The 21968-nt window shown below is 41.3% G+C and overlaps 1 protein-coding gene across 1 annotated transcript in view; it reads right to left on the bottom strand.

Moving 5' to 3' along the window:
* ryr2a (ryanodine receptor 2a (cardiac)) overlaps positions 1 to 21968 on the bottom strand; it is a 450194-nt gene that overhangs the window by 394596 nt on the left and 33630 nt on the right. Inside the window, exons 3-7 of the mRNA XM_048601350.1 lie at positions 16410 to 16480; positions 15902 to 15980; positions 14987 to 15099; positions 13353 to 13452; positions 9100 to 9196 (exon numbers count right to left, since the gene is read on the bottom strand). Of these exons, the coding sequence (XP_048457307.1) occupies positions 9100 to 9196; positions 13353 to 13452; positions 14987 to 15099; positions 15902 to 15980; positions 16410 to 16480 (460 nt within the window). The remainder of the gene's footprint in view (positions 1 to 9099; positions 9197 to 13352; positions 13453 to 14986; positions 15100 to 15901; positions 15981 to 16409; positions 16481 to 21968) is intronic.

Raw genomic sequence — 21968 nt, forward strand, 5'->3', positions numbered from 1 at the left:
GGGGGGGGGGAGGTAGCGGGAGGCAGTGGTGGTGGTGTGGAGAGTGCATCAGGGTCTCTCAATAGGCCTGCACACACCCCAAGGTCAATCATCTGGTTGGGTCACTCCAAGCCAGGGGACCAGGGACTGTTCAGCAATCAATCAGTCATGTAGGGCTCGCACCGGCAGTCAGGAGAATCATTTATTGTCAGACGGTTTGAGGTCTGGCAGTCCATTCGTTAATCTATGACAGAGATGCAATGGAGGTCTACAGGGGCAGCAAGAGAGGGTGATCATTGTTAAAAAGGGTCACGGAGTCACAGTTGGCAGGGACCAAAACAGAGGCATTTGTAGAGATGGGAGCAAGGATTGTGACAAGGGAGAAAGACAAAACAGCTGAGTATGTGCAGAATATATTGGAGGGAATGATAGGCTATGGGAGGAGATTCTTATTGGCAGTGACGACCACTAGAGGAGCGTAATGTCCGGGCTCGGGATGGGGTGGGGGGGTGTGCGCAAGAAGCAGGGTAAGATACAATGCTCAATGGGGAGCAATTTCTTTCTCACAATCTCTCTAACACACACACATTAACTCATTCCATTTAACTAGTCAGTGAATGTGCTACACTTCATTTTTTTTTCTCTGTGGGAAGCATCTCACTTCAACATAATGGCTTAACCTCACTTCGTAACTCAGTCAAGTATAATGAACTGTCAGTACAAACCCAAATACAGCACCATTTATTGTTTACTTTGGAGAAAGAAAGAAAAACCTGCATTTGCACAGTGAGGGGGTCCCACAATACATCAAAACCACCAAAATTACCTTTCCAAATTACAAGTAAACAGGGAAGTTGTGTTCAGAAAGATCCCATAAATTGCAAATGGAATAAATATTCACTTACTACCCTAACTTCACAACTTATTGCTGTAAAAGGCAGTTAGAGATTGCATCAGATACTGATGGTCTGCAGGAGCTGTCCTGAGGTAAGGTTCAGCCAGAGAATGAATGGACAACAGAAGCTCCATCAGAGAGCTTGAAATCGCTGGTGGGAAAGTGGAATACTTTGAAAATGACTCTATCTATAGACTGGAAAATCTAGAAATTTTCAAAGTACTTACAGCTCAGATCAAGTGTGGCCACCAGGTGGCAACTACAAGAATATAAAACAAGGTCATAGACAGGGAACAGCACAAAGCCGGAATTAAAGTGATAAAGGAGAAATTTAGAAGCCTGAGCAGACAAAGTCTAATGGAAGAAGAAAATTTGTAGACTATCGAGGCTACAAAAAATGTGGGAGATCCATTATTTAAATAGTGGTAAAGGAGAACAATATTTATTCAGAACACATCCAGAAAAAAAAACATGCAAGTAACTGGGATTACTATTTAGAGGCATAAATAATGGGAATCATCTAGGGAAAACCCTTAAAGAAGATGATTCATTCAGTAAAGCGGAAGAGAATGCAAATCATTGTTCAACACAGGCGACAGGACTCATTCAAGTAAAACTATTACAGAAAGAGGAATCATTTATTATTAAGGCTGCAATTAACAAGATTCATCAAAAGAAGTCATAAAAATGGGGGAATCATTTCATTTACTTACAGAAGGTGGGATGCTCCATTTTGACCATAAAAGGTGGTAAAACCATCCAGTAAACATTAGGAGAATCAAAAGCTTTTGAGTCAATGAAAGTAAGTAATCACATTAGGAATACATTGCAGTAAAACAATACTGACAGCAAGGTTTAATGGTAGAAATGGACCTCATAGAACACAGAATTGGATATCTTCAAGAAAATGATTCTTCAGAAACAGAATTGTTGCCAAACCAGATACTGAAACAGAATTGTTGTTGGGATTGTTGATAATCTTTGTCATATTTAATAAAGCCAAAGAAGATCTGACTTTAGAGAAAGCCATTGAGATGGTGAATGAAGATAAAGTATGGAAGCACAGCAGATTAATGCCAAGAGGAGATCAACCATCTCACAGAAATTTGGCAAAATCCACTCAGTTCTTAAGATATGAAATCCCTAAAGATACACCTAAGAACTAGTACAGTGAACAAGACAGACATTGTCAACAGACAGACTCGGGGACCGCTTTGCAGAACACCTACGCTCGGTTCGCAATAAACAACTGCACCTCCCAGTCGCGAACCATTTCAACTCCCCCTCCCATTCCTCAGACGACATGTCCACCCTGGGCCTCCTGCAGTGCCACAACGATGCCACCCGAAGGTTGCAGGAACAGCAACTCATATTCCGCTTGGGAACCCTGCAGCCCAATGGTATCAATGTGGATTTCACAAGTTTCAAAATCTCCCCTCTCCCTACCGCATCCCAAAACCAGTCCAGCTCGTCCCTGCCTCCCTAACCTGTTCTTCCTCCCACCTATCCCCTCCTCCCACCTCAAGCCGCACCTCCATCTCCTACCGACCAACCTCATCCCACCCCCTTGACCTGTCCGTCCTCCCTGGACTGACCTATCCCCTTCCTAACTCCCTACCTACACTCACCTTTACTGGCTCCATCCCCGCCTCTTCGACCTGTTTGTTTCCTCTCCACCTATCCTCTCCTCTATCCCTCTTCTATCCGCCTCCCACTCTCTCCCTATTTATTTCAAAACCCCCTTCCCCTCCCCCTTTTCTGATGAAGGGTCTAGGCCCGAAACGTCAGCCTCTCTGCTCCTATGATGCTGCTTGGCCTGCTGTGTTCATCCAGCCTTGCACCTTGTTGTCTCAGATTCTCCAGCATCTGCAGTTCCTACTATCTCAGACATCGTCAATGCTGTCCTGCAAGGAATCTACACAAGCACATACAGCACCCAGCTCCTAAAAAGGAGTGTTTTATATGTAATGCAATAGTTTACTTTCAGAAAATGTGCTGACATAGATCATAGTCATAGAAACACAAGAAATCAAACAGTTACCTCATAAAGCGGTCATTGAGGTAAAAGAGGCTACAATAGAAGAACAGTCAAAGTACAGAACTTAGGTGAGCCAGACTTAGCATTTTGGCAAGAGGATATTTGTACCGGAGGACTTGAAGTAGATTTTAAGCTTGATACAGTGGAGAATGCCACGATGTAATCAAATAGTATACCAACAATGAAGAAGCAATGGCAACAGCCTGCAGCAGTATAAGCACATGGTTGATGAGGTTAAGTTTACAGTTATGCTATAATATCTCTGCAACATGAGGGGTGTCAGATAGTAGAGAACAAATATATGCCTCACAATCAAGAATTCTCCTCTCATGTTGGAGTGTATGTTTTGTCCTGAATATTCTTCAAATGGCAGAAGGAATCAAATTAGTTAAAGTCAAGAAAGCACAGGTCAAGAAATAGCCAGTCACAGAAAAACAGTTCAAGGAACATTGGTTAAGGAACAGCTGGTATGGAACAATCAGTCGAAGGGCAAACAATAGAAAATGTTATAGAGTTCCCCATAACCTAAATGGAACTTAACAGAGGTCAGAATCCATTGATGTTAACTATGTTGGCATAAGAAAATTGTTGCATACTGGCAGCAGATGCTGGATTGCAGAAATGGTTTGCACTGCCATCAACACTGATCAGAGTTCAGATTGTAAGAACTTGTAAAGTTTACAAAAAAAAACACAAGCAATCAGATAGCCAAGGAGCAGTACACCCAACTTCAATTAACCAACAAAGCTTCAACTGAAATAACTCAGACTGCTACTCAACGTAGTGAAAATATAGTGCTGACAGATTCAAAATATGATATTAGATGCTGAGAATACACAAGTTTAAGCAGAACATTTCATTTCTTTGTCCATCAATGGAAGAATCCTCAGCACCAGTGACAGAGATCACACCAAACAAGAAGTAATCTTCAAACAATTCAACTGAGATAGTGAGCATTTTGGTAGTCAGAATGTGAAACATGTATGAGCTGAAGAGCACAGATCGATTTAAGGGGATCTAGGTGAACACAGAAGGATGAAAGGAATAGTTGGCGCGTTGATAGGTGAAGGTGAAGTAGGGTGGGAGGAGCATAAAAGCTGGCACAGAACAGCTGGGCTAAATGGCCTGTTTCTGTGCCATAAATTCAATGTGATTCTGTGTAAAAGTTTGAGAAAGCAACGCTGCCGACGGTGGAGGAGCTGTTCATTTGTTTCACTGACAGAGGTGACAAGATCAGAGCAAAAACCTTGGGCTGTACACTATTGCCTTTGAAGATTTTCCATAGTTGGGAGCAAAGGCAGGTCCTGATACTATTGGTGGTGCCTTGCCACCTGTCAGCATGATTTAACTGAAGGCAGGCAATAATGATCCACCTCTGAAAGCAATGTCCTACTAGCAGCCCCAGCCATAGTGATAGGCTATGCTATAGGTGGCACCTCAGAAGATTACATGAAATTATTCCAAATATTTGTCATCGCAGATGCCAAGTCGTTGCAGGCTTTGGGCAATAGGGGCTTGAGGGAAAAGGGATACACAAAGCAGACTTTGTGTTCTCCGTAGTCTACCACTAGCAGGCTGCATCTCCTGCAGGTGACCTGCCAGGTTTCACATGCAGAGGTGGGCCTATCCCAAGTGCCCAGTTAATTGCAACTAACAAATTGCCAGCCACTGCTGGACAGATAGCCATGTCCATTACTTGCCCACTTCCAGCTGGTCCCGATGTAGGGTTTTGGCCCGAAACATTCACCTTCCTGCTCCACGGATGCTGTCTGACCAGCTGTGCTTTTCCAGCTCCATACTTATTGATTCTAGCTCCCAGCATCTGCAGCCTTTACAGTCTCCACCTCCAGCAAGATCGTCTGCAGGCAGGAACTTCTGCCACCAACCCCAAGACAACCTTCTGGACTTCCCTCCCAGTCCTGTGTCCATCCCTGCCAATACAGATCTCTTACGATTCTGCCCAATAATGCTGTCATCTATTTGGGCATGAGAAGGCTGACTGACTGCTTAGAACCCACTATTTTGCAATGAGGCATACCTAGAGGTACAATGAGATGTGATAAAGCTTCATGAGACCAAGTTCAAGATTCTTAACACAGAGTATTCTCAATTCACTGAACACTATGTTAAAGAAATAATCACAAGTGGATTTGTAATATATTGCGCAAAGCACACATTTTCGTAGTGTGAATTCTATTTAAATTCGATTTAAACCAAGCTCATTAAAATAGATTCATTTTTTTTAATTTATTTCTAATCACCAGTATATTCTTAGTTTGTTTTTATTGGCTAGCAATAACTTGCTGACTAGTTTGCGTTGTCACACACAAAGATTAAATGTTTAAACAAGAACAACATTAACCTAAAGCTTGATACTTAGTTCCCTGAAAATTCCTCACAGTATATCTGATTTAATTCAAACGGGATCTAAAAGACAAAACATACACTAATCAAACTCGTCTTGATGCTTCATCAAGACTTCATGATGTTCTTTGATAAAATGTTATCATTATACATTAACGAGGAAGAGTAGCAAGCCAGGAAAACAGATCAAATTGAATCATAACATTCAATTAAGAGTATGAATTAGCAATGTAATTGGTCTGCTGCAGTGAACTCCTCTGAATGCCTACAATCTGGATTATCCCGGAACCAGCTGGATAATTAATTGAGTGAGAAAATCCACAGGGTGACATTTAAGGAGTCCATTTGATTCTTATCGATTTCACTTCAGAGGTGTCTCACTTCAACATCATGTTGATATTCCCAATCCCCTGTTCCCTTCTCACAGCTTTACATCTATTTTCACATCACATGCAAAATCTGATAACAATTGTGACCTATTATATACATCGTGACAATGGGACCGTGTGGCACAGTAGTAGTGTCTCTACCTCTGGGCCAGGAGAACTGGATTCAAGATCCAGCTGCTTTAAAGGTGTGAATAACACCTGTAACCAAGTCGATTAGAAAATATCTACATTGTGACCAGGAGAGCTCTTGCAGTGCAGTGGTGGTGTAGCCAAGAGGTTTGAAGGCCACCTGCCCCGGATGTATGTTATATGTCTGAACAAGTTGCTTACAATAACTACATTGTGAAAACTTGCCCAAATGTTTATTCAAACTCAGTTGGTTTCACTCCAGATAATGAATTTATCTAATGAATCCAGAGACTGGAAAACAATGTTGAACTCAGGTAATTTCAGCGAGTAACAGGAAGAAGTTTTTGGTTAACTTAATCTTGTCTGTTTTGTTTCTCTTCGCTAGTTTTTGTTTGCAGGCTAATGGACACATAGACAAAGTGCAATAGCCCTGCATTACATCGACCCCTGTCTCATTTCTTAAGTTTTAACTTGTCAGTTAACCATATCAACTTCTATCTGGCTGCACGAATTTGACATTAAAAGGTGGCAAGCATGTAGTTAAAATATAATGTCAGACCTTTAACTTGTTCACAGAGACTGCAACCTGGAACATAACATTTAAAACATTTAAATAAGAAAATGTGGATGTGGGTTTAACATGCAAAATTTGAAGCCACGCATTTAACTGCCTTTGCTTTGGTTCTGATGCCACTCACTTAAAAAGCCAAACTTCCCCAAAGGTGCCTCCTGACATCGCCAAATCTGCAATACACCAATTTCCCTGAGTCTTACTGCAGTCCCTAACCAATCTCCCTTCTTTCTCTCTCTAAGATCACTTTGTTGGTGAGACCCATCACCTGATTCCTTGAACTTTTCCACCAAAACAATTGGCCACTCAATTTCCTTTTCTACTGCCCATGCCATCCGATGGTACACTATTCAGAGGGCTCTTGTGGCACTGCATAATTTCAGCTCTGAACAGGTTAACTAGAAAATATCTATAATCTATTCAGGCTTTCCTTTTCTAAAACACATCATCTTCAAATTATCCACAGTTGACCCCCCTGTCTTTGCAAACTGCCACCTACATTTTCAATCTTCTTACCCTCTTGCCTGAACAATGTTTTCCTCCCAACCTTAAGTCTGAGTCTTAATTTCAACAAACCTGCCTTAGTACTGAAAAGGCCCTAATCAAATTGACAAATTACAACTTTTTAATGACTATGATCATGGTGCAGTATCCCTGCAGCCTTTACCACAGTTAACCACACCATCCTCCTACTCGGCCTCACCTTGATCATCCAACTGTAAGTGATTTCCAGGGCATTTCCCACAATTGATTCTCTTCAAGCTCCTGTACCATTACCTCCGGAGTTCTCCAGGGACCTGCTCCTAGCCTTGTTTCTCTTCATCATCTATATTCTGTCCGTGACAGCATCAATTGAAGACACGGGATCAAGTTGGAGGTTGCATATGTAAAATATCCTTCTCAATCTATCTCTGGGTTGTCAGAGTTTCTTCCTAAATTCCTGTCTTGGTGCAGTCATAATTTCCTCCAATTGTACAACAGGACGCCTAAAGCCACCATCATTAGTCCCAGTTGCACAATCTGTTGACTCATCCCTGATTTAATTTTCTGCTTCAGATCTCATCTGAGATTGTACCAGACTGTTTGAAAATTCAGCATCCCATATGATATTGAGGCAAGTGTTTGATTCTTTATCCCCTCATAAACATTGTCCACTTCCACCCATGCCACAACCCATCCATCACGGAATCTCTCATCAATGTCTTTGTTATCTTCAGACTTGATTATGCTAAACCTTTTCCTTTACAGTTCCTAACCTCCATAAACTTAAACTCATTCAGAATTCAGCTATACGTATCAACTCTGGCACCATACCTCATTCAGGCATCACACCTATGCTTGCTGACCTGCATTCATCCTCAGTTCCCTGAAGAACCCCAACTTAAAATTTTCACCCTCACATATTCAAAATCTTCTATTATCACACCTTCACTATCTTCAACTTATGCCAAATTGACATATGTTGCTTTTAACATACAAGTCAGCTCGGAAAATCAATTGGGGAAAAGAAACAGGGCGGAATTAAGTCACAGCAATGTGGATCTTTCCCAGTGGTTGCTCTCAGACCGATTGCTCTCCAGTACCAGTAGCAGCACTCAGAGCTCCCAGTAATACTGTGACGCCTAACCAGAGGAATGATGCTGAATGCTAGGGGTGTGGTGATTGTGGTGAGTGGAATGGAGAAAACCACAAAGAGTCACCATTGAAGGGTGGCAGAGGATTCACAGGCCAGGGTAGGGGGAAGGGGCATGGGTTTCAACAGCCCACCCAACCTCTTCCCTAGGGCCCCTCAGTCGGAAAACAGTGGTTGACAATGAGGGATTCACCCTACTCCAAACATACACTTGACTGCAGGGAACCCAAGAGTTTGTTGGATGGGCTCCGGGAGCTGCTAGAGACTAGTCTTAGTCCTATTAAACTCCTGAATCACCACTAATGTCTAGATTTGTTTTTAATTCAAAGTCCACTATCTGCTGTGGTGGAATTCAAATCTGGCACCAACAGCATTACTTAGGTTTCTGTATTACCAGCCCAATGACACTATACCATCGTCTCCCCTTCAACACTAACATCCACTTGGCTCAAGCATAATTGCCTTTATATGACTCATTAACAAGCCCAGTTGGCAATCTACCCAGCCATCAGTGAGTGGGATTCACTTTGCAGGCCCGAACACAGACCTGATTGAGGTCAGTTTTCCCAATTGGAAGAATTGGAGTTAGGTTCTCACACCCAATTCTCACAGCACCCCCACCGCCATCATGACCACTTCAACAGGCTCTGAAAAATCTATCCCACAGTGTGAACTGTGAATCTCCAAATACTGCTAGCTCCAATTTAAAGTAAAATAAAAACAGAAGATGCTGGACAAACTCAGTGAGTCTGGCAGCATCAGGGGAGAGAAAAACAGAGTTAATGTTTCAAGTTCAATGTGACTCTTCTTCAGAACAACACAAGTACCTTGCTCTTGAAATTTAAAGCTACTGGATCCGCACAGAGTAACAACCTACACTCACATTTATTGTAGTCAAAATCATGGCACATCTATCTTTTGAACAAATAAACACTTAACACAGCCATTAAAGTTATTTGATGAGTTGGTAGCTCCTTGCAAACAGCCAGTAGCATTGCATCATTCTAACTCTGTCAAACGTCAGGAATTTTCAGTTCTCCACACGGTTCCCCCACTGCGTATGTCACCCAGTTCCATAATTATTTTTGCCACCTTAGTTACCTCCGCTGTTCTTCTCCGAGTTCTCCTGAAGGCACAGTCAAACATTCATCCATGTGTCCATGCAGTAACCGCAGCACATCTCCTCCTTTTAGGTATCCTAAAAGAAGGTAAGAAATTATTAGCTCTCAAGATGAGATGCAATGAATAGCACATTGGTTCTCAAACAAAAAACAAAAACAAGCAAGCACTTGTAAGGATGGTACATCTGGACTTCTGGATAGGGAGATAAGGACGAGCCCTAATGAATTAAGCAAGGGTAGAAAGCAAAATCACATGGATCCAAATACAAAGCCTTAAGTTCCTCCCGTTAATGTGGTACCAGGAAGGAATACAAGACAACAATGTTAATATTACCTGACAGTTTCACAAAAAGGAATTACCAAGGATTAAAACATTTAAACACATACACAGACACACACATGCACGCACATACACATGCATGCGTGCACGCACACAAACAATTTACACAGGAAAATAAAATGATTGGAAATTAAATTGCAAATTCATTATCTGAAGGGACATAATAAAGCTGCAGGATGCAGACTGGTATGGCAATAAAGGTAATCATGATTAGGTGCTGCACATTGTTAAGGGGTAGTACGTTTGAAAGGAGGCCTTAGGTATATTCAGGCAGTGTCACAAATGCAGCTTTTAAGTGGATGTCTTATCTTTCAATGATTGATGTGACTGTCTTCCTGGCTGTGTATTAGCTTAATCCGGTTCATTTTCCTCTCTAGGCATCTTTTCTTGCTCTGCTAATGTTCTCTATGTGAAGGTTATCCCCTTACAATGCTGTAAAATGATGCAGCACACAGATGATATTGGAGGGTTCTTGTTGCACTGTGACAGCATGCCTTCTTCTGGGCCAAGGTGTGTAATAACATGTCCAAACAGCTTGATTCACAATAAATACAGCTGATATTGGTCATTTGTAAACCTGTGTAGACTTGGGTCCACCTAACAATAGGACCACTATTTCAGCATTCCAGTCATTTTGATAGTTTTTAATCTTATGAGATTGCCTGTTAGTCTTGATTTAGTGGTTTGTCAATGGTATTCAAACTCATCGATTCTTGAACTAGTCCTGGCACAATGCACAGGACAAAGCAAAGACATTGAGATTGCTGGCAGCGTGTGCTCTAATATCACTGACACAATGATGGGAGTTTGATGACCTATTTATATGATGCTATTGTTCAAAACATTTTCTAATTAAAACATTGTGACCTTGCATATTAAGAGAAGATAATAATTGCTGTACTTCTTTGCCTTGGGGAGCTGGACATAGAATTTCTACAGTGTGGAAACAGGTCATTTGGCCCAATAAGTACACACCACTCCTCAAAAGAGCATCCCATCCAGACCCATCCCACACCCTTTACCTGTACCCCTGCATTTCCCATGTCTAATCCATCTAACTTTCGCACCCCTGGACACTATGGGCAGTTTAGCACGGGCCAATCCACCTAACCTGCACATCTTTGGACTGTGGGAGGAAACCAGAGCGTCCGGAGGAAACCCATGCAGACACGGGGAGAATGTGCAAAATCCACACTGACAGTCACCCAAGGATGGGATTGAACCCAGGTCCCTGGCACTATGAGGCAGCAATGCTAACCACTGTGCCACCATGCCACCCCAAAGTTTCTCACATGGCAAGCAAGATTTCTGCAAGCTGCTTAGAAAACTGGAAATCTTAATTCTGCATAGTGTGGCAAATGTCATCAGAATGGCTTGAAAGGAACTTGTCATGTCATTGCTTAATGATGTTGTGGCTTTCACTGCAGCAGGGAGGGTATTGGTCTTTGGTTGACCTACAGGTCAGGCTTCAAGGATGGCATAACCCTACTATGACCTCAACTCACAGAGAGGAACTACAAAGGTATGTCCCCTCACGCATGTCCAGTAGGTACATGTGGACCTGGAAAGCTACACTGGAGTTAATTCTAAATGTGGGTTTGCTACATGAGGCAATAGCACACCTGTTCCTTTGCCCTCTGCCTGAATCTTTCTTCCTCCTCCAAATCCACAAGAGCCATTACCATACAGCGCTGAATGCCAAAGTTGAGCAATAAAGTTAGAATGTAGATTTGCAATAATAGCTTAAAGACATTGCAAAAGCACTCCAATATTAAAAACTACTTTGTGGGATGATGACATCGCTGGCTGGGCCAGCATTTATTGCCCATCACAAATTGCCCAGAGGGCATTTTGGACTCAACCACATTGCTGTAGGTCTGAAGTCACAGGTAGGGCAGGCCAGGTAAATATGGTAATTTTCTTTCCTAAAGGACAATATCAAACAGAAGAAACTAAAACAAGCAATAAATCAGAAACTGCTGCTTTAAAACTCAAATGAAGCAGCAATATCCTCCTCCAAAAACACGACTGGTCACAGTTTAAAGAATCAAAGTTCAGTCAGAAAAAACAGAGCTGACAAACACTGTTTAATATGAATAAACAGTGCACAGAGTGAATAGCTCAGAAAATATTGGGTATGCCATGCAAGATTAATTAGACTTAATTTGCATCATATATGAGATATACAACAGCATCTGCACCAAGTCTTAGCATACCTTGGAAAACAACACTTAAAACTGTGGAACTCAGGAGCAATAATGTCAGTGTTCAGGTTTCTCTACCTAATACGGGGATAAATGGAATGGCAAACATGGCAAAGAGGCAGATAGGATAGTGAAGAAGGCATTTGGTATACTTGCCTTTATTGGACAGTGCACTGAATATAGGGCAAAAACAGAAGTTGTTGGAAAAGCTCAGCAGCTCTGGAAGCATCTACAAAGAAAATATCAGAGTTAACGTTTCGGGTCTGGTGACCCTTCCTCAGAACGGTTTTTATTGAGTATGGGAGTTGGGAGGTCATGTTACGGCTGTACAGGATATTGGCTAGGCCACTTTTGGAATACTGTGGAAGGATTTTGTCAATTTTGAAAGGGTTCAGAAAAGATTTATGAGGGTGTTGCCAGGGTTGGACAGTTTGAGCTTTAGGGAGAGGCTGAATAGGTTGGGACTACTTTCGCTGGAGTATTGAAGGCTGAGGGGTGACCTTATAGAGGTTTATAAAATTATGAAGGGCATGAACAGGGTAAATAGACAAGGTCTTTTCCCCAGCATGGTGGAGTCCAAAAGTAGAGGACATAGGTTTGAGGGGAAAGTTTTAAAAGGGGCCTAAGGGGCAATTTTTTCATGCAGAGGGTGGTGGAGGCTGGTACAACTGCAATATCTAAAAGGCACCTAGATAGGTATATGAATAGGAAGGGTTTAGAGGGATATTGGCCAAATACTGGCAAATGGGATTTGATTTATCTAGGACATCTGGTTGGCATGGATGAGTTGGACCAAAGGGTCTGTTTCCGTACTGTACATCTCTATGACTATGTGTGGGAATACTCCACAGGTACCTCAATAATCTGCCTGCTATGTTTCACGAATAAATTTACTTCTCTGGTGCTGAGTATATAAAAAGTATTAAACAAAGCCAAGAATTCCAAGATACAACCTTTGCACTACTAATACAGAGCTTCAATTTCTGGCAGCACATCATGGAAAACTCAAGAAGGTGGTATGAAATGAAAGCTGGTATATCAACATTTAAGATTCAATCTACACAGACATATTGGGTTACAGTCTCTTAAATCATCAATGTATATTAGCTACTGCTTACAATATTTAGAGGAAATTTCATTTGTGATCATATTACTGATGCTTGGTCTCATTAAATTTATAATTATGGTCAATAACATTTAGCTTAATCATGATTTTTTTAGCTATGTTTTAGCTATGTAACTGCATGATTATGCTGTAGGACCTAGGACTATCTCGCCTTTTCTTTAAGTTCCTCCCCATAGCTTCCTCAAGAACACGAGTGCTTGAATGTTGTATATGTTTCTTTGTGGTGGGAGCAAAAATTAGGGTCACTGCTTAAAGCTGACACCCTGCACATTTGCATGGTCAGTTTAGTTATAAAGATATACACAGTGGCTGGATTTGGTCTCTGACTAGAATGGCTACATTCTGTAAGGCAAAGCTTTTGGAGGAGAATTAAAATAGCGAAAGATTTAAAAGGATCACAAGTTGGGTAACAAAAAAGACTAATGTAGAAATGGGCTTCTCCAAATTCTTAGATGAATGATGTTATTCACTCCTGTAATGTGTATGCAAAGTGCTTTGACAAAGTATAAAGCTTCTAGCAAAGCTGCAGCAGTGTGACTGCAGGGGTTTTCAAACAATCTTACCTTGTGCTACTTCACTTCCAGAGCAAATTGGAGCAACACTCCAGAGAGTTTGCTGGAATGCGGCATCAACATGTAAACTGCTACAGCCATATGACAAATGCTGCAAGAGAACAAGATCAGTTCTGCACTAGCTGAAGACTGCTTGGTCACATTTGGATACATTTTAACAAAATACTGATATTTAAAAACAATTTTTACAACATTCAAGTGTGTAAATATTATAGAATACAAAATCTGCTTCCAGATTTTATTGTTACCAATCAGTGGAAGCATTTGAATAAGATAAATACATCATTTGTGCAGCAAGATAGTTTAATGTTTGTTTAATCAATGTCTTTTTCATTTTCTCTGAGCAGAAGTAGGATTCAAGTTCCCTACACCTCACCTCACCTACTGCATTCTAGCTCCACAGATAAGTAAACATGACTGCATTGAATCATAGAATCCTTACATTGTGCAACCAGGCCCTTCGGCCCAACAAATCCGCACTGACCCTTAGAGCATCCCACCAAGACCCATCCCCCTAATCTACACATCCCTGAACACTATGGGCAATTTTGCATGGCCAATCCACCTAGCCTGTACATCTTTGGACTGTAGGAAGAAACCAGAGCACCCGGAGGAAACCAATGCCGACAAAGCGAGAATGTGCAAACTCCACACAGACAATCACCCGAGGATAGAATTGAACCCAGGTCTCTGGCATTGTGAGGCAGCAGTGCTGACCACTAAGCCACCATGCTGTACCAATAAGAAAGAAAGACTAGATCACACACAGATATAGTCAGATCTTTCAGATAACTCTGTAACTCTATAATGCATGAAAAAATGGGAACAATGCTGATCAAGAATTCCAGGTTACTCAGTATCAAGAAATAGCATGTTGCATTTTTTTCACATTTAGCTAACAGACTGAAATCTAGTTTTCATTAAAATAAAATGAAAAGGGAACTTATCACTCTCCACTGTGTACAGTATTCTGGCCATGATTACAAATTAACTGCCCAAAGCAATTTTCCTCCTTTGCTTGTTAATCCCCTCCTGCCTCTGCAAACCCCTACTCACTCCTTCTACAGTCAATCAGCATGTGTTTTTAAAAGTATCAATCACTCTTGGGATCCTTGAATCAATGGTCATTCTTCAAGTGCAGGCTGTTCTACCATAAGTCACTTTAAAGGCAAGCCTCAAAGTCCGTACATAACACCGCAACATTGACAACTGGTAACAGCCACTGGATATTAACAGGAGTGGAAACCCTAAACAATTTTTCCTTTTTAACCTCGAGTCTCAGAGGCCTAATGTACCACTACCCAACGATGATCAACTAACAATACAGAACGACAACATACATCAGTTATTTGCGAGCTTAGCTACCACTGCCATTGGAAGCATGGTTTTTTTCAAGAGTTTCAAAGCACCATACAGTTCATAAATACATCAGACATTCCACACCTCCAGGTAGAGACTTGAAATAAAGTGAACAATGCAAGTGGTTTGCGTTCAGAAATGGAGGAAAATGTGTGGGCTTTGTTATTTTGATGAAAGAGTACACATAAGGCTATATTAGCAGAAAATAAATCAGAGAACACTTGTTTACAATAATTTAGACAGGAAATTTGCAACATATTACTCACCAGGTACCGCTCTGACGAAATGCTGACTAAGATAAGGTCATCTCCCACCCGTACCTTTTCACCTTCCGAACGTTGTTTAGATGCAGGGTGTATAGTCCACCAGCACGCTTCCCCTGTACAAACAACAAGTTTGAAATAGTTCTCTGTACATTTTATAAAGTACTGTGTCTATTTCTTCTGTGAATATTGCCAATGTACCACAAAATTTATAGAAATGTATGTAAACTGAATTTTAGACCTAAGATGATGCCAATACCAAGATGTGCCAAACTTTTACCCAAAGACCTTAGGTTAAGGGTAAAAGTTCAGCACAACATCGTGGGCCGAAGGGCCTGAACTGTGCTGTACTGTTCTATGTTCTATGTTCAATCTGCCATTTTTGCAAACTAACTAGATTCATGAAACAAATACAACTGTCTTTTAATACAATATGCTAATTATATAACTATTTCAGATGCAAATCTTATCCTTATAAATTTACAGTGCATGCTCCATTATTTTTAAAAAGGTTCCAAAATTTTAAATTACTCTGTAACCTATTTTTGTTTGTTTTTTTTTGACTGAACAGTCTATTATAAAATGGGTGACAATAATCTTATGACTACATCTACTCCAGTAGCTGAATGGTGTGAAGCTATTGAATTTCCAGAGGTAATTTGGGAATTGGTAATTATGGTCTGTATGACACCCAATTTTTGTTTGACCCCTGTTCATTTTTCCTCCATTTCTCTTAGCACCTTTCTGATCTAAATAATAGTTCACAATTACCATGTCTTTCCATCGCGGATATATAAAAAATTTGCTTTATTACTCAAGTAAGCCGCTCTGAAATAAAAAGGGTGAATTTTTGACACATGAAAGGAACGAAAGCTTGGTCAGCATATTTACAGGGATAATACATCCCTTACAGCATACCTGTTGTATCTTCCTGTAATCCAACGTCAAAGGCTAGTTTGTCTGTTGAGGATCGAGAGGTGGACAAACAACAGAGATACTTGGAAAGAAAATGCAGCAGGTTAAAATTTCAGACTGATGATAATTTAACTGAGAAGACAGTAGTAAACAGATGATCACTTCAAAGGAATTTAAAGTCCATCTAAGTTGGTTATTGTAAATTAGGTTTTGGCAAACATGCTCTGCATTCAGTAAACCAAAACATTTAATGAGCTTTGAAATGAATTCTTACTACATTGCCCCGTCAACATATGAGTATTGACTGCTACAAAGAATGCCAGTGGATATATCAAGTAGTCTATGCATCATCACATTAGTTCATTAGAGCATCCTGGCCTGGCAGTGCCCTGCAGATGGGCTCGACGAAGTTATTTAGATACACTTTATTAAGAATGTGAAAATTAGATCACCATAATAGGATTGTTGATGTGAATGAGATAAATAAAAACAGTAAATAAGTCATTCTTACCATTCCACTGTAGGAATGTCTGAGCAACACTGCATGTCCATACAGGAGGGTCCGATGGCCTCCTCCTTGAGCTGTCTGTTTAGTAAATGATGATAATGTTCAGGATAGTAAATCAAATAAAGCACAATACTTCTCTGTTGTAGCCATTGACAATTCAACTGACTGTCTTTTCTGCAGTTTAAAAAAACAAACAGAATTCTGTAATATGGTGCTAAATACGCTAGTGAACAAATCAATGGATTTCACACAACAATTATGCAGTGCTGCGGTCAGAGTTTAATATGAACGCTATGTTAACTTTGGCCATCTAAACATGGGAGAGAATTGAGCACTGGTACCAGTACGGAGGGGCAATAAGATTGACCTTAATGTTAAAACCCAAAGTAATGCCATCTGTTGAGCCTCAATATACATTATTTAAGTACAGTATCTAATTTATTAATTCTTTAGATATGGGCATTATTGACAAGGCCAGCATTTATTACCATACCTGTTGCCACGACTAAGAGGCCTCTCAAGCAATTTCAGAGCATAAATAAAAGTCAACCACACTGGTGTACGACTAGAGTCAACTGAGCCTGGAGCAGGTGAATAGTTTTCCTTCCCTGAAGACAGTGGAGCTCCACTTGGATGTTTATGCTTATAATTCCAAGTTTCATTTCTCAAACAAATAATATTTTCAGTGAATGTGGGATTTGAACTCACATTTCTTAGCTTATTAGACAAATATCCTACCTTCAATAACACTACACATCCCATAAAAAGCTATTAAGGTATAACAAAGATATATTTGTTATGTATTTGTTGGTAATGGTTCTGAAAGGGTTAATGTAGAAGATGGCATTCAGTTGCATCCAATCTGATGATGTCATAAGGCCTTGAGTAGGATTAGGCAGAACATCTTAGCATCTTGCAAGGTGAAGATCTATATCTAGGTCTCCCAACAGTCTTTGTGATAATGTCTACCATACTAATGTGACTTGCACCTGATGGCTATCATTCAATAAACTACATCCAGCCAAAGTTGAATGTCCTTTCCACAGTTAGTCTGCATGACCAGGCTGGAGAATGGGACTGTTCGGAATGATGAATTGTTGGAATTGATGAATTAAAATTAGAAGTGTCCTGTTCCTTATTTTTTTCCTGTGATCCTTTGCCTTCAAAACATCTGAGTTCTGATTTGAAGGAAAAGGGAGACCATTACCACAAAAATATTTCAACCAAAGCCCCATTTTCACATGGCCAGTGCACATGGCAGTATGATATCCTAATTAGACAGGATTGCATAGTTATGGAGCAGGTTAGTGGAATAAAACATAGGTATTTAGAAGAGAATTAAGTTTAATTCAAAACGATAGAGTGGAGAGACAAAAACAATAACACTTAAGATTTTATTTTGTACGGTATTTATTCAAATACAAAGAAATCTATCTTTCCTGCAATTCTGGTCACGGCTCTTAGAAGCTTCCATTATTTCTAATCAATGTGGTTCCAACTGTGTTATTTAAATAACAGATTTTCACAATTCTGTACATTGTGCTGTATTCTCACAGCAGAAGTTCCAATATTTTGTTGGTGTTGTAGGATTCCCCATAACTCTTTCCCCTCTATCAGACTCCGATTTTAAAACAGGTATTTGAGAATATGGAACAGTCCACCCAGTTGAGTTTCCCCAAAGAATAACAAAAACAAATCAGGTGTTAAACAATCATCTGAGAAACAAGTCAATTCTTGCATGCACAGGATTTCATTTCCAATTCAGCTTGAAACTTGAAAATTGTAAGCAAAAGACCAATTACCAGGTCTGGATGAATCGATTAAGAGACTCACCAAATTTTCTGGATCAGATGAAGCATAAAACAATCAAAAACAAAGCACGCAGGCAGACTGGGGTTACGAAGATCTTTTCGGGCAAGTCGACATCCAAATGTAGAAATAAAACAAAATAGATTTTGTACCTTCTGACACCATGGCAATCCCCATAATCAATAAAATTCCCTATTTCAAGTACAATACTTGTGAATTCACTATGGAACGTACCAGAAGATTTTTCAAACATGGGAGTTGGGTTCTTGGGCAACATGTTGTCCTTTACAGCCAGCGTTACAACATGGAAGTCAAACTTGATTCAGTATTTTGCAGTGAGCATGAAACAGTGAGAAATAAAAGTCAAAGATCACGGCAACACTTAAACCCACCAGGAGAAAAATAATTGGATGTAGCAGAATGGAGAACCTCGTGAGGTAATTAAGTGAATTCATGGGATTTCCAAGTAATTGGTCTTTGAAAATGCTCAACTGAAGGTTTTCTCAAGTGTCGTCGGCAACATACCTGCTCCCTATTCTTCATGGGTTGGTACTATAGCATTGACAGTGGCATCATCAAAATTCCTGGTCATAAATTACACTCTGCCATCAATTCTTTATCCCTGATTCCAAAACCGCAAAATACACACCATACTACAACGATTTGAGGGACAGTGTTGTCATGCACTGTAATGCACTCTGGGTATTATACAGGCACCAAAGACTACTTTTGAGGGGTTTACCCAATTCTTATCCATGTCTGTAGGCATGTTTTATTGCATCACTTTTCTGTAGCACAGGTAATCCTATGAAAAGGAGTCACAAGAGCTGTGACTGTCCCTTATCACCCAACAGTCATTTTGTCTCTTACCTCAACTGTTGCAATCAAGTTGGGACGATAGACTGAGCGACGTAAAGAAATAACATGGTAGCTCCTGGAACACTGAGAATTCATATGCAAGTAAACTCGTTGGAAATTAACTGCAAATGTGGTGAATTATAGACTTTACAGTACATATAAATATGAAGATATTTGGAGGTCAACAATCAGTGCGTCCAGAGGAACTCACCTCCCCCAGCCCTGGAAGTCACAACCAAATTTTATACTGTTCAGGCAATCAGTTGCCTGAAATCATGGCTTCGGGCCCTCTCAGATGGGCTATTCCATCTCCAAATTGGAGCCTGCAAATCAGGCCATAGCCGTCCCTGGTCCAGCAGTCTGCAAGGAGGCCTGGAGTAAAGGCAGTTTGGGCCTGGGATCAGTGAACTTATGGCAGAACTAATGTGTCAGTGGAGGAAGGGTCTTCCAGCAGCAGTAGTCCTTGCCAAAGGGAGTCTGTTGTGTGACAAAGGGTGCCTGATCATGACAGACCCCACCCCAAGCTCACAGGGAGCCCAGAGGTTTTACTGGGTGCACTTCTGAGACAGCAACAGGTCCAATCATGGAAGAGGCCCTTAAGTGGCCATTAATTGGCATCCCAGGAATTCCACCAATTTTATGACCCATTCTCCCATGCCCAAGCTTGTGTCACGGACACAAAATGAGTGCAATGTTGCAATGGATGCAATCAGCAGCCCTTGAAAATCGAACGGTTTCAAGACCTACTTAGATGCCTGTGCAAGAAGATGATACGTAAATCTGTGTAAATTGAGCTGCCATGGTTAAGAGGACAATGGTGACATGATAATTGGCTGATGTAACAAAAGCCCCTACATGCTTCACTGGAATGAGCATGCAGGTTCAGTGCTACTGACATTATTTGCACATGATGAGAGCTGACAGTGCTGCAGACCTTGGTTTTAGATCTGAAAGCAACAGTAAACAGAGTTTCTCTGAAAGATGGACTCAAGGGTTTGCTACACAAAGATAACAAAGTAATAAAAAGATATGCTGATAGTCTTGGATGAAGGATGCTCATGTGTTGCATAAACACCAGTAGGTTCTGGTTGGCCCCTTAAGCCAGTTTCTCTAGGGTACATTCTATGTAATTCATGATTGAAGTGCAGCCTCCTCTGACAGAGCTCCAGGGAAAGGTCTTGCAAAGCTTTTCTTCCATCAACAGATTCTGCTGAATGAGTTGTTCCATGATGATAAGGTTTTCCCCAGTACTGCCAGTCTTTTTTTCCCGCTTCACAGAGCTGTCAGCTGTTCTTCTCCGCCCAGCATATAAATCACATAAAAGTGGAGTTCCACAGTGGGAAGTTCATGGGTGTTGTCACCAGGTTGTAGTTCAGCAATTCTCCTGAAATATAGTAGCCTCCATTGTAATGACAATGCAATAATGGAGGGAAGGCTTCCTGACAATGAAAGGAAGAAAGAAATTACAACTTGCAGTTAATCCCAATATGGGGACATAAATTCTGAGTGCTCATTTGAATGTGCTGTGCCGTTTAATGAAGTACTTTAGTGCTAATGACTGGGTGTTAGAAAACTGCACCCTTTACAGCTGCTCATATTTGTGGTTTGAGACAAAAAACTGCAGATGCTGGAATCCAAGATAGACAAACAGGAAGCTGGAAGAACACAGCAAGCCAGGCAACCTCTGGAGGAAAGGAGAAATCAACATTTTGGGTATTACCCTTCTTCAGGTCTGGATGTGGGGGTAGCAGGAGGTGCAGATCACGGAACTCATTGAGGTGGGGTCGGAGGAGCATGAACATGAGCCCTTTACTGAGGGCAGACCATTTGGCCACAGAGGGTTCGAGGTCAGGGGGTTGGTGAATATGCACCAAGGATCAGGAGTTGGGTTTTGGAGGGGTCTTAAGGAGGCTGAAGAGGGGAGGGGGAAGAGTGATAACATGTGATGGGTGAGGGTTGGGCATATGCAGTGGGGGTAGTAGTTGTGGGAGGGAAAGGAGAGTGGGAGGGTAGTAGGCTGGGTAGTGGGATGGAGGATGGGATGCAGGAGGAGTGTGAGAGAGATGAGGCAGACAGGAGGGAGGAGAGGTGGAGGGGTAAGGTGTATTGTGAGGGTGGACAGATGAAGAGGGAGAGATGTGCTGGCTAGCTGCAGGTGGGCAGTAGGACCCAGGAGTGACCCTGGGGCTAGAAGTCCATGTGGAGACTGGAGAGTGGGCGGAGTCCGGAGTGGAGGCATAAGTTAGAGGGAAGTTGAGGCAGGTCCCAGTCCTTTTGTCGGTGGAATCCAGGGCAGCATTTGTGGAGTCATCCAGAGCAGAGACAGAGGTTTAAGGTAAGTTCCTGCAGATCCCGGTTGGAGGCTTCATTGCCGGACCAGGCATCTAAGCAACTCCCCCTACCGCCATATTAAGTCTTGAAGAAGGGTAATACTCGAAACGTTGACGTCTCCTTTCCTCCAGATGCTGCCTGGTTTGCTGTGTTCTTCCAGCCTCCTGTTTGTCTACCATAGTTGTGGTTTGTTGGGGATATGGTAATCGACAACTATGAAAATACTGGAGACCACAAAGGTTGGGCAAAGTAAACAACAGGAAGTTTACTGCATTGCTATAAACTATATATAGGTTACATGAGCACTTCTATCCATGCTGCTGCTCATGCTAGAGGCCTCCCATGTCTCTCCACTGACTATCTCATACAGACTCCATGTTTTCATGTGGTACCATCACATTAGGTGGCGTCAGTTGCACTCTGTCATATATTAACCCATATAAAGCTCACATTTTTAAGGACAGAGGGAAAAGTGAAAGTCCTGTAATTTAGGACAGGTGACATAATCAGGTAAATCAGGCCTGGCATAATTCCTGGTCCTGCAGAAGCACAAATGTAGCCTTC

This window comes from Rhincodon typus, chromosome 9 (assembly GCF_021869965.1).
Source record: "Rhincodon typus isolate 14 chromosome 9, sRhiTyp1.1, whole genome shotgun sequence".
NCBI lineage: Eukaryota > Metazoa > Chordata > Chondrichthyes > Orectolobiformes > Rhincodontidae > Rhincodon > Rhincodon typus.